Here is a 13,306-nt window from a genome sequence, read left to right as displayed (position 1 = left end):
CGGTTTTGCTTTGGCATGTCCTGGCTCTGCATATACTCCAGGACAATGCGCGTGGTGTTCATAGTGCTCATAATTGCCGCGGTGATCTGAGCGGGCTCCATGATCCCAGTGCTAGCTATGGCGTCTGGTCTGAAAAAAGGCGCGAAAGTAGTATCTGACGGACCAGGGGAAGAAGGGAGGGAGGGGCGAGCGACGACATGGCGTACAGGTACAGGGAATTAAAATCAAGAAAGGTGGCTTTGCATCAGGGAGAAACACAAACAACTGTCACACAGAATGGCCCCCCCCCAAAGATTGAACTCAAAAGCCAGGGTTTAGCAGGAGGGAGGGGGGAAGCAAATGAATACAGAATAAATCTCTTTTTTACATCTTAAGACGACGGTGCAGCATGACTGATAGCCCTCGGCATTTTCTGGGTGCTTAGCAGCAAATACTGGGCGCTTGGCAGTTAGCCTTCAGGTCTATTGCACAATCTGATACCCACTGCAGTATGACAACGATGGATACCAGTCATAATATACTATCTACTGCCCAAAAGGCAAGGGGTTGCTGCTGTGTAGCAATCTAGCCCCACGTCTGCCAGCACCCAGGTCTGCCAGCACCCAGGTCGCCCTCGGCCTCTTCTGGGTGCTTAGCAGACAATACTGGGCACTTGGCAGAAAATAGCATACTACGACTGATAACCATCATTGTCTGCCCAGGTGCCCATGATCGACAGCCACTGCAGTACGATGATGACGGATACCAGTCGTAATATACCATCTTTTACCAAAAGGCAAGGGGCTCATGCAATGCAGCCCTACGGCTGCCAGCCCCACAGCTGCCCGCACCCAGATCACCAATGAAGGCTACCAGTCATGCTGCACCGTCTACCACCAAAAGGCAGTTAGCTGCTGCTGCTGTGTAGCAATGCAGTCCCAACTCTGCTGGCACCTAGATGACATATGGTGACGGTGAGCTGAGGTGAGCGGGCTCCATGCTTGCCGTGGTATGTTGTCTGCACAGGTAACCCAGGTAAAAAGGCGCGAATCTATTGTCTGCCGTTGCTGTGACGTAGGGGGAGGGACCTGACGACATGTACCCAGAACCCCCCGTGGCACTGTTTTGCATCATCCAGGCATTGGGATCTCAACCCATAATTCCAATGGGCGGCGGAGACTGCGGGAACTGTGGGATAGCTACCCATAGTGCAATGCGCCGGAAGCCGACGCTAGCCTCGTTACTGTGGACGTGGTCCGCCGACGTTATGCACTTAGAGCATTTTATGTGGGGACACACACAATCGGCTGTATACAACCGATTTCTATAAAACCGGCTTCTATTAATTCGATCTAATGTCGTAGTGTAGACATACCCACCCTCTCAGTCCCGCTCACATGACTGAAACAGGGCTAAACTGCCCACACAGTACAGCTACTTGGGGGAAGGAAAGAAAGGGTATTCTTCCCTGCTACCCTGATGGTTGGAAAAGTCTTCAAGACAGAGCGTAGGCCTCTTCTGGAATCAGTTGTCGGCTGTATTTGCTAGTTGGCAAACGCGATTCTAATCGCTATCCTGGACCACTCACAAGTATTTAAGCGCCCAGGCACCACTGTCAGTGCCGTTAGTTAGCGCCTGTGGAGGTTAGACGCCGGCGGGCAGAGGGGACCGTGAGCCCAGCCCCTGCTGCGGACAGCCAGCCCCTCACGGGCAGCAGACTCCCGTGCGGCAGCGCCTTCCAGCCGTCGCCGGCCTGGGCTCCCAGCGCTCCCCGGCAGACGCCGCCCGAGGCAGATGCAGAGCGGAGGCCCCGAACCCCGACCTGTCTGTCCTTATTGGTAACAACTGGGAGGTGGGCGGGCTTACCCGCCCACTGTCTGTGCCGGCACCGCCCTCCAGGCAGGACCGCGGCGGACCCAGCGCCCAGACACGCCAGCCTAGGCCGGAGGGAGGCCTCAAGCTGCCGCCATAAGCCGAGCGCGGGGGACTGGGCCTCCCCTCCGCCACAGTGAGCCGCGCGCTCCCCCCAGCCAGGTTGCGGTGCGCAGCCGCACCCTCTTCCCCTCCCCCGCGCCGCAACCCCACCCCCACACCCGCCCCCCGCAGCGTCTCCCAGGAGCACGTGGTCCCTACGTACTTCACGTCCGACGTAGTCACGCTTTACAGACTCACTGGCCCAATCCGCTACGTCCTTACAGACACACCGCCGATGGGCCACCCACGCGCCAGTAAGCGCGCGCCTTACATCGCGGTCGGTCAATCGACGCCCCGCCCAACCCGGCGCGGCGCAAGGAGGGGGGAGGGAGGATGGAGAAGGGGCCGCTGGAAGTTAAGATGGCGGTGCGTGTGTGAGTGCGGCGCGGAGCGAGTCTCTTCCTGGCGCTGCCGTCGCGGGCCCCCGCACCCCATTCCGCGTCGCGTCGCTGTGGTGAGGGAAGGACTCTGCCTGCGGGTGCGAGCGCCCCCGCCGCCCCGGGGAGACGCCGAGCTCCCCCCCACCCCCATTGTGTGCCCGGCCTCTGCCTGCCTCTGGAGGGGGAGCGCAACATGACATCGATCCACTTCGTGGTGCACCCGCTGCCGGGCACCGAGGACCAGCTCAATGATCGGTGAGGGGAGGCCCATGTGGCTGAGGGGCGACGCGGGACGGAGAGGGGAGGGGCGCGGCCCGGCCCCAGTGTGTGAGGGGAGGGGCCGGGCCGGGCCCATGTGTCTGGCGGCCGGAGCGCGGCGTGTGACGGGGCTCCGGGAAGGGGAGGAAGCCTCGCCGTGTGGGTATCTGCGGGGCCGGTGAAGAGTTAACCCGCTTCTCTGCCCGGTGTCCAATGTATCAGAGGGATGGGTCCACTCTCTTTCTCCCCCCCCCCCGCCCCAGCCAGTGGGTGGTGTCCCCGCCCCCTCTCTGTGCGTCTAGCTGCACTGCATAAAGCCTGGTCATTTCCTTATAGTCCCCGGGCACCGCAAACTCTGGGTACTGGGGGATTGTGACCTCTGCGAGTGAGTGTCTCACTCCCTTCCCCGCCTCCCTCCGCCCAGCTTTCACTGGTCAGGGGACACCGGGGTTGTACCAGGCTCCCCATGTGAGAAGTGGGTTATAATTACTCCTAGGCTGAGGCTGAGGAGGAGCAAAAATTTGTCCATATAAATCAACGATGAATTGACAGATGATGCAGTTGGGAGGTAGGGGGTGAAAATGACGGTGAGGGAAGTATAAAGTGGGATAAATATAAATGTCTGTACTAGGTTTTAGGCTTTTAGTTTGAAAAGGGCTGTGCTATAAAGTGCTGATTGTGGGTGGCTCAGGCAGGGAAGAGAGACAGGAGAGAGACATGGAAACACATTGCATCTTTGAGTGTGGTGTTTGGAAACTTTACAATTATATTTTAGATTATGGTGAGAAAAATGCAAGTTATGAAGAAACTAAAACAGGCCTGGGGAAGGAAGAAAACCCTTTATTTAAATCTCAAGAGGTGTGAGACATCTTAGAATTCTCTGTTGTCTTCCTCTGTAATCATTATTAATAGTTTTCTGCAGCTAGTAAATTTCACAAATATAAAATCATAATAGGATCTGAATTGATAAATTCTCAGTTTATATTAATTCCCTGTCAAATTGTTTGTGGTTAATAATAGAGAAGTCCTAGATTTAGTTATAGGGTGGAAATCCAAGTAATCTTCTTTTTAATCAGGCTGTTTGGGCCTTTGGATATGGACTTCCGTCCTTTGCTGCCTCCCAGGTTTGAGCATAGATCTAGGCTGCTTCCATCATGATGTCTCACTGAGTAATTCAGAGTAGGAAAAGAGAGAGAGGGCTGAAATGCCTCCATTGAACCACATCTGAGATTCAGGGTCTTAATGTTTACAATGAGTAAAGTAAGTCATTGTAAGGGTCATATTTCACCCAAACTGCTTTATCTTTGACCTTAAACAGAGAGGAGAGATTTGTAGTGATAAAACGGGGCCATGACCTGAGCCTTGTCAGTTGGGTGTAACTTTTTTGGGGTGACCTGGTGACACATCTTACAGGACACTGTCATGTGCTTCCCAAAAGAGGTGGCCTAACTACTGCTGGGAGGTTGACCTCCTTCACAGTAAGGCTTTCATGTATGGCATGCAGTTGCTTCCTGCAGGAGGAGGAAAATGGGTGAGCACTGATACTGTGCTGGGATATTTCCATTTCTTCACCTAACTTCTGGTTTATGAAGATTTTTGATCTTGAAAGAGCCAGCTTGTTTTTAAAAAATATGATGAGACTGCTATTCAGCATGTAATTACCCACATTGCTTCAAGTGTATTGAAGGAATGCTCCAGGTTTTTCTTTAACACATCACCTGTCTTGTTTATTGGCTGAAGGCCTTACATTCAACTAACCTGCATTTCTCTGTTTCTCAGTAATGCAGTAAGTTTAGAACACCACATCTGATCAATTCCAAAATAACAGGAGAAGTGCCAAGGGTCAAATGGCAGAATTCTAGTGATTTGGGGGGGAAATGAAAGGGGAAAAATGGCGGACATATGGAGTCTCAGCTATCCAATTAGAAAAGCACCTCTGCAATTATTTCTAGATCAAACAGGTTGATGGCACCCATTAATGCCATCCAGCATAACAATATCCCTGGCTCATCTCTGTGTGTCCTCCCAGCAGAGTTTAACATCTTACTACCTTGAATGACTTTCCTCCCAGACAAGGAAAAATAACAGTGGGGGGAATAGGAGTGTGAGCACAGCCCTTGGGGGTGGGGTGAATGGGGGACACTGGAATGAGAGGGGGAGAGGGGGTCACAACCCCTTCTGGCGTGAAGTGTGGGGTACCCTGCTATGGTGGAAGAGGAGGAATGGGGAAAGCAGATATGCACAGAGCCCCTTCTATGGGTGGTAGAATGGGGGATCCTGGAATGTGGGAGGACGAATGGGGAGGGTGCACAGGACCCTCTGGTGTGGGGAGATTGGGAGACCCTGGTGTGGGGAGAACACAAAACCTCTGACATAGGGGGAAGGAGTAATGGGAGGGCACAGAGAACTGACTGCTGGCCTTGGGAGAAGATTGGGGAGCTTGGTATGGGAAGATGGAGAATGGGAGGCACACAGACCCCTGGCAGGGAGGAGGTTGAGGGACCCTGGTTGTAGTGGTAGAATAGGAGGGTACACAGAGTCCCAACATGAGGGAGGGGTTGGGGGAATTTGTGTGGAGCTGCTGAAAGAGATGGATGGCAGAATGGTCCCACAAGGTCCCAGCACGGGACCTTGTGGCCTGGAATGAAGGAATTCAAGAAGCCCCTGGTATGTGCAAATGCAATAACCTTTGTCTACAAGTATTACAAAGTGTGTGCCCCCCAGTTATCTGTACTGAATATGACCCTTCAGTCCTTCTAGCACTTCCTAAATTTATTTTACCACAGCACCAGCCCTTAAGATTTTTATTTGATATAGAAAGCTTCACAAAAATGTGGTGGTTAATATATAGAAAAAAAGCTGTAAAAGTGCTATTAAGTAGTGACTTCTGTTGAATCCAATGTCGTCTTGATCTGAGCAGAAAATCATAAGTATCCTCTTCACAAACATAATTTTACTAGAAATGTGGTAAATGTGTATCAAACTTGTAACTCTGAATTCAAAGGGGTTCATAAATAGGATTTGTGTGGCGGGTGTTATTCAGGAAATGCCAATTCATTTTTGTTTATAGCAGTACTACTTACCGCTGTAATGTGACGATATAACAGGGCCTAGATAGCATTATACTTGATTTCACATAAATATGCATTTAGAAATTCCCGTTGAGCTGTAAGATGCTTTTCCACATCTTTTTTTCCATTTTATAGAGTTTGCTTTTCTTTTTCTTGACTTGCTATTCTTTCTACCATGAATACTGTCAGCAGGCAAAGTCACTTTTCTGCATCCCCACTGCAGCTTCTAATTGCTTCTCGATCTGATTTTTGTGAGCAGAATTCCATTTTGACAGCCCACTGTATACTCTGTGCAAAAAACCCCCTATATTATGTTGTTCTCCTGAAATCATAAATGGATGAGTATCAGCTGTTTAAACTTTATATTTGGGAAATATTTACCTGTTGAAGCATGAGGAATTTACACGTGTAACTCTCCTGTGAATCAAGATTTTGGATGGCCTCAGATCTTAAAATAAGGCATTTATTTAACCAGTGTAAATTTAGAGCAGCAAGTATAATGTATGAGAGGCAAAGTCAATTAAAAAAGCACAGTTCTCTGAAAATGTTTTACCTCCTATTGTTACAAATAACACCTGAAATTTGAGGAAAAATCTTTTTACTTTGTGAATCTGACTGCAGTTAGCGAATAGTTTGCACTAATTTTCCCCAACATAATTAGTCTCCCCTTTATCTGAGTAGGCATTTCACCCAATAACAGGGGAAAGGAAAACACCTTTTAAATAAATGATTGTAGAACTCACAAAAATTGGAAAGGGGACTTGAACAGTTGTAGTACCTGAAATTGATTTTTAATTTTCTTTTTGAAAATAACTAGAGTCCACCTTGATGGTGTCCCTTAGTACTGTCTCATAGAAGTTGAAGTATTGTTAAAATAACTTGTTCAAGGTATTCAGTAGTTGTCTAGAAGCTGTTTATTCTGGAGAAGAAAAAGTACAAGATGATGTTTAAAAGGAAGGCAATATGTGGGGCTTGTATTAGGATTCATTTTTTGAAATGGTTAACTGGTTTGCTCACCTTTGTTTAGGATGAATTGAACTAATGAAACTTCTCCAGAGCAGTAGTATATTTGTTAGAAAAATAGGTGACTTGGAGATTTTCCCAAACAATTTCTCCTCTGCAGACCAAATAGGAAAAATTAAAATTCGAGGTGCAGTCTGCAACTTGATGATCTAGAAATTTTCTTTCTGCAGAGTACAGGTGACACAATAGTTTATGGCTTTAATTTTTAAAACAGAAGTGCCTAGCTACTGTGACAATTGGCAGTAAAGATATTAATATACTTGGGGTAAACTAAAACCTTACAAAGCAAAGGGCATAATGTGTGCAGGGCTGGAGACCACTGATGCAGTGTGTACCTCATGGAGTATAGCTCCACAGGCACTCCTTCACTGATGCAGAGCGGGTATCTGGGGAGAGGCAGGGAACTGGTGGATCCATGACCTCTAATTGGCCTTTTCCCCATTGTAACTTTCTTGTGTAGACAAAGCTTTAGTTACAAGTAAGTGTGTTGGGATTTTGTTTTAAGGATTTATTTAGTCTCTTAAATGCATATGGGATTAAAACTTAATCCAGAAGTTTTAATGGGAATGACATGTCTGCCTCCTGTAATAAGTTATGATATAACATTGAGGGTCTACTGTATTTAAAAGATATGAACATCAGAGTTATGGATTTACTGGTCTACTGGACACCCTGTGAAACCGGAAGTCCTCCATGAGGCAACAGCAGAGACCAAAAAAAACAAATACTGCGTTGGGGCTTCAGCCAGGAGGGTTGGGGCTGCAGCCGCAGGGTGTGTGTTTGGGGTCAGGGCTACAGGCGGAGGGGGGGCTTGGGGCTTCTGACCCTTGGGAGCAGTGGGGCTCAGGGCTTTAGACCGGGCGGGGGAGAGCTGGGGCTTCAGCCCCTGGCTCCATTCCTGGCTTCACCCCACTGGGGGTGCCAGGGCTCGGGGCTTCAGCCCCGTGAATCTGCTCCCGGTTTCAGTGAGGGGTTGGGGGGAGGGGGGACACCAATGCCAGGGATGGATTGATTGATTGTGTGTGTGTGTGTGTGTGTGTGTGTGTGTGTGGGGTGCGTGTTGGGGATCGGAACTTCAGCCCTGCAGCTCCACTCCTGGTTTCAGCCGGGGTGTGTGTGTGTGGAGGGCGCTGGGGATTGGGGCTTTAGCTACGAGGGGAGTGCCGGTTTCAGCCCCAGTACTTCCCTCCCTTCCCCCATAGCTAACACCCCTCTGGCGCCGAAACTGGGAGGAGAGCGGTGGGGCTGAAGCCCCAATCCCTGGTGCCCCCTCCCTTCCCCGAAACTGGGAGCAGAGGCTGAAGCCACGATCCCGGCGCCCTCTGCAGGGCTGAAACCAGAATGGAGCAGCGGGGCTGAAGCCCCAAGCTCCAGCGCTCCCGCCCCCGATCTAAAACCCGGGAGCCCTGGCGGCGCCTAGGGTCAGAAGCCCTGACCCCACCCCTCGCCCTGCGGCTGCAGCCCCAACTCCTCTGCTAAAGTCCGTAATGTCTTGTTCAGAGTTACGGACAACCTCCATTCCCAAGGTGTCTGTAACTCTGAGATTTTACTGTATCTATTTATTGTCTTGAGGAAAGTATCAGTATCTGGAAAGCTTTGTCTTGGAACAATCCCTTCCTTTGAAAAAACAAATTAGAAATTTATGTTTAAAACTCATCATAATGCTGCTGCTAGAAGATCAAGGATGGTGATTTCTTACTGACAGCTGTATGTTGTGAAAGCTAACCAATACAGTGTGATGATGTGGGATGATAAACTTTTATTTACAATGCTTCATACACATTTTTAGGTATTGCCCATTGATTGTAGCTTATGTTTCTAAGCAGTAAACAATGAAACATGTATGACCCTGTCCGTAACAGACCCAAGTTTGCATGTAATTGATTATATAAGGATTAATTTAATACTAATAATAATAGCTTCGTTTCCAGAAAGTGATCTTTGCATACTTGTAGAATTTTTTCCTTTACCAGTCTTTGTTGCCAAAATCCACCATTTTTATCCTAAAAGGTTTAACAGTACTTAATTACAAACAACTGCATAATAAAACTGTTTTGAAGATGAGATAAAATTCTTGAAACTCTGTAATGGTTTGTAGAAGGAATTCTCAAGCTCGTTCACAGGGTAAATTGTGTTTTAATAGGGATACTCATGTCGATCATCTCATCCATTCATGACTGCACAACATCTCTGTTTCAACTATAGCAATTGCTGACTTAGAACATATTCAGTATATTTGTAGTTGTCCCTAATGCAATTTAGGAAATGGAGACAAGAAGCCATATGACCACCAGCACTTCAGACTGCTAGTGGTCTGCAGGCAGCAGTATGAGAACCTTTGTGTTCTAGAGCCCTTTTTGTACCAATTGAGATCTTTGGTCTGTGTAGCACAGTATCTTGTCTATGACAGTGGTCAGACAGTACCAGATACTCCAGAAGAAAGTTACAAGAATCTCTGTAATGTACAGTTGTGGAATAGCCTGCCAATAGGAGAAGTTTTGTCCAAACTCCAAGCTGTTAGTGCAGCGGTTTTCAACCTTTTTTCATTTGTGGACCCCTAAAAAATGTTGAATGAGGTGCCGGACCTCTTTGGAAATCTTAAACATAGTCTTCAGACCCGTAGAGGTCCATGTACCACAGGTTGAAATCCATTGTTGACTTATGCACTGATGCATTAGGGCTTATGTTCTTTTTATTTCAGCTTTTTATTTTAAGGGTAAGTCATGTAGCAAGTTCACCAACTTCTTGGTTTTAGCTATTATTGGCTATACTCTTGACAGAATCCACTGTAGTTAAAATATTCAGAAAGCTCTGTCTCCACTTTCTTCTGTAGTCACAAAATTTACTATGTAAAGGACTTGTACCGAAGCTCAGGGATTGTCTACACTTACATTTTATAGCGTTCTAACTTGCTGGTTCGTGTGTGTGTGTGTGTGTGTGTGAAAAATCATCCCCCTGAGCGCAGCAAGAGCACAGCTCCCAGCACTCAGAGCTATTCCCCTCGTGGAGGTGGTTTACCGTCACGTGTGACCACACTCACACTTCAAAGCGCTGCCACAGGAGAGCTCCAGCGGCAGTGCTTTGAAGTTTCTAGTGTAGATGTAGCCTCAGACTACAAAACAAAACAAAAAAAACCTTTGAGTTGACACTTGTCGATGGACAACTTGGTTCTCTAGTTCGGTTGTCAAGTATGGTTGATGCAACTTTTCTGCAGTCATGTTAGCACTTAAGGTTAAAGATTTTTTTAAAAGTGAAGTTGCATTGTATTGTACCTCCTTCAAGGACAAACTTCTGGTCTGATGTTCATATACAAACTGTGAATTCTTTTTCTGAGTGGCATCTCAAACCTGAGATTGAAAATGGGAATGAAGGTTTGGGGGGAGAAGGCCTCTTCTTAAATGTCAGTAGTAATAGGCTCTGCTCAGCCACTGCACCCCAGACTTGACTTTGAGGACAGTACATGCATAATTGGCTATGCATACTCTTCCTAAAGTGTGGTCTAAGGTGCAAGTGGCTGAGCAGAGCCAGAGGAAGAATTTATCAGGGTAGCAGGCTGGTCACACACATTCTCCAATCCCTTGTCCTCCCTCCCCTCCACCCTTCAGTTTTAGGATTGCCTTTGGGATCAGACTTTGTGTTTACTAGTCTTGCTAGATTAGCCCAATGGATTGAGATTATATTTGCCACATCTTGAGGATAGATATGTAAGTCAGAAAAATACTCAGTTTTTGATCATATATAAAAGTAGGATTTTTGCGACTAGTAAAGATATTTTTGCAATGTTTTAATTCATTGTAAAACTTAAAACTTATAACCAACTAATAACATATACTAATGTGGTTAGTTTCAACATACTAAGTATGTAGTCATATGTTAAAATAATTCCTGATGACAGTTGCTTTAGTTGCCATGCTGAATGAATTTGTAACATGATAAAGTTGGTGCCATAAATCCACAAGTTAGGCTTAAAACAGATTTTGTGTGTGATCAGATGTTCTTAATATCTAGAAAGTCTATTTAGAGGGATATAGTAGATACAAAAATGAAAGAAATGTTTACATAAATGTAAATTATACATTGCTTCACCCAAACAGTATACCTAAATACTACAGTTTTCCAGTATATTGCAGCTGTACTTATTTTTACAATTATGACTTTGTAATTATAATATTGTCTTAAATGTAGGGCATATGTATTATATATATCAATCAGAGATGGAGGTTCAGGGTAATTGACAGAGTGCTCATTTTTTATAGTGGTTGCACTCGTAGCATCCTCGGTAGTTAAGTTCTCAAAACATTCCTATTATAGCCTATTCTTACCACCCCACCACATATCAGCCCTACAGCCTCCTTGCCCCTTAGAATGGTTTAAATTGCACAGAATTTTTTTAAAAACCATGCCAGAGACTCCATGAAGTCTCTATTGCAAGAAACTTTTTGGACTTTAGTGGAAGTTAGTCTAAATACCTGTGAGGATCTGGGCGTCAGATACTACAGTGGTGGGCAGTAGTATAAAACTTAAGTAGGTAGAATGAGTAGATTGGGGACAAGAAGATGGAAGTTACGAGGCAACAAACAACTTAGGCAAAGACTGCCTTTTAACAAGTTTGAGAAGTGTGCAGTTCAAATTGTGCATGTATTTGCATTGTGTCTAACCTGGAGCAATACCCCTCTCAAATGAAGAGTCTGTATGGTCACTAAGCAATTTTGAAATTTATTAAAGCAATGGCTCACCTGCATACCAAGTATCCGCTTTCAAACTTTACCCCCCCCCCCCCCCCTTTTTTTTGCAGAGCCTTTTAAGCAGAAGTATTTTACCTGCACCATCCCACAGATTCAAAAGACAGATAAGATTTTGTTCAAACTTTTATGCACAAAAAACCTACTTTCTGAGACAAAACATGGAAAATTTCTGAAAATTATGAATGTGAGAAGCACCTCCATTCATAGATTGTTTTAAACTGGTAATTTGTAAGCTTATACAACAGCATAGATAAAGAAATGTGTAGTTGGCTTTATCACTATTCACGCATTTTGAGTTGTAAGACAACTAGGTCCTGTACGTGGCAGGATGATGTCTGTTACATGTTTGAAATGCTGATCTATAAAGACAAAATCAGAAAGTGGGGAAGGAGATGCAAGATACAAGCATAATGCTCAGGATGGTGATTAGCTATTCCAAAACAAAATCAGGATCTGAAGGATTGTTCATTTAATCTTGACGTTTTTCTCATTTTTGCTTTTTTGAATGGCTTCTATTTGAAAACCACAGGTTGTAGACACCTAAACCACATAGGATGTGACATTTACCTTCAAAAGAAGTGACGCTAAAGATTTGTAACACAGTTTGAAAAATGTTGCTGAAGAGCTAAATCGCTTTACTCCAAGTCCATACTACAAATGCACCTCCAACTCATCTGAGATTCAAACATAGCACTTGTTGGGGAAGTTGTGAGGCTTATTAAGATGCAGTTCCTGAATCCTGCTGACCAGCCTCATCTTTTGTATCATCCATCGTTAACTAATGTTTAGTGAGGTTCTGATGCTGCAGTTGGATGTACATAAGTTCAAAAAACTGCCTGTGTGGGAATCTAATTGCAGAGCAGGGCTTAAATATGGAGTTTGCCTTTACCGTGCCTGTTGAGAAACATAAGCAAAGCAGCAACAGAGGGTCCTATGGCACCTTTAAGACTAACAGAAGTATTGGGAGCATAAGCTTTCGTGGGTAAGAACCTCACTTCTTCAGATGCAAGTAATGGAGAAGTGAGGTTATGACCCACGAAAGCTTATGCTCCCAATACTTCTGTTAGTCTTAAAGGTGCCACAGGACCCTCTGTTGCTTTTTACAGATTCAGACTAACACGGCTACCCCTCTGATAAGCAAAGCAGAACTGTCTCAATTCTGCATTTCATTCTGTTGTTGCTGGTCCCTGTTTGCCAAGGGAACTTTCCTATTGATGAATGAGAGAATGCCCTCCCCCCTTCCCCTGGCAAGTTTTGATAATTAAATCTTAAGGCATGACAGGCTGTACATCTTAGGTGTGTTAGGGCTTGAGATAGAAATGCTTCAAATGCAAACAGTTTGTGCATTTATCAGCACTACTACACAATTCATCTTATTGCAGTTACAAAATGGGCCTTTGATTAAGATAGTGGTATATTTTGCATGCATTGTCTTTCTCTGTACTTATTAATTTGATCGATGTGGATTGGGACAAGATTGTTACCCAAAAAACCCCACCAAAACTATGTTGTAAAATTACTCCTAAGGATTTCTTTGTAGATTTAAAAATAATTTGAGGAAATTAATTACGTTAGTATGTTTGTTTTTCCAGGTTTTTGGTTCAGACTCTCCCCTGTGCCCTATTGCTCCAGCTCCCTTCTCCTGTCAGAAATGATCTTTCCAAAGTGTCTTCTGCCCCTCCTCCTCCGGTGGTTTTCTCATTTCATTTTTGTATTTTTCAAAAATGTTTTAAATTGGGAATAGCTTAATGCTCCCAAATGCCTTTTTAATTTTTTTTTTTTTTTTTTAAAAGGCTGGTCAAACTGTAGGAGGAGTACAGGGAGAACCTGCAACTGCAAGTTTTAAAAGACAGCTGCAATGAATTTGTTGTAATAC

General features: G+C 45.5%; 1 protein-coding gene across 1 annotated transcript in view; it reads left to right on the top strand.

Annotated features, from left to right (window-relative positions):
• The first annotated feature begins 2,307 nt into the window (after nt 1–2,307).
• UBR5 (ubiquitin protein ligase E3 component n-recognin 5) overlaps nt 2,308–13,306 on the top strand; it is a 148,635-nt gene continuing 137,636 nt past the window's right edge. The window contains exon 1 of the mRNA XM_026659873.1: nt 2,308–2,588. Coding sequence (XP_026515658.1) covers nt 2,527–2,588 — 62 coding nt within the window. The 5' untranslated portion in view covers nt 2,308–2,526. The remainder of the gene's footprint in view (nt 2,589–13,306) is intronic.

This window comes from Terrapene carolina, unplaced genomic scaffold (genome assembly GCF_002925995.2).
Source record: "Terrapene carolina triunguis isolate 2854851 unplaced genomic scaffold, T_m_triunguis-2.0 Scaffold58, whole genome shotgun sequence".
Classification (NCBI taxonomy): domain Eukaryota; kingdom Metazoa; phylum Chordata; order Testudines; family Emydidae; genus Terrapene; species Terrapene triunguis.
Note: the sequence above shows the minus strand (reverse complement) of the source record. Positions and strands in the feature narration are given on the sequence as shown.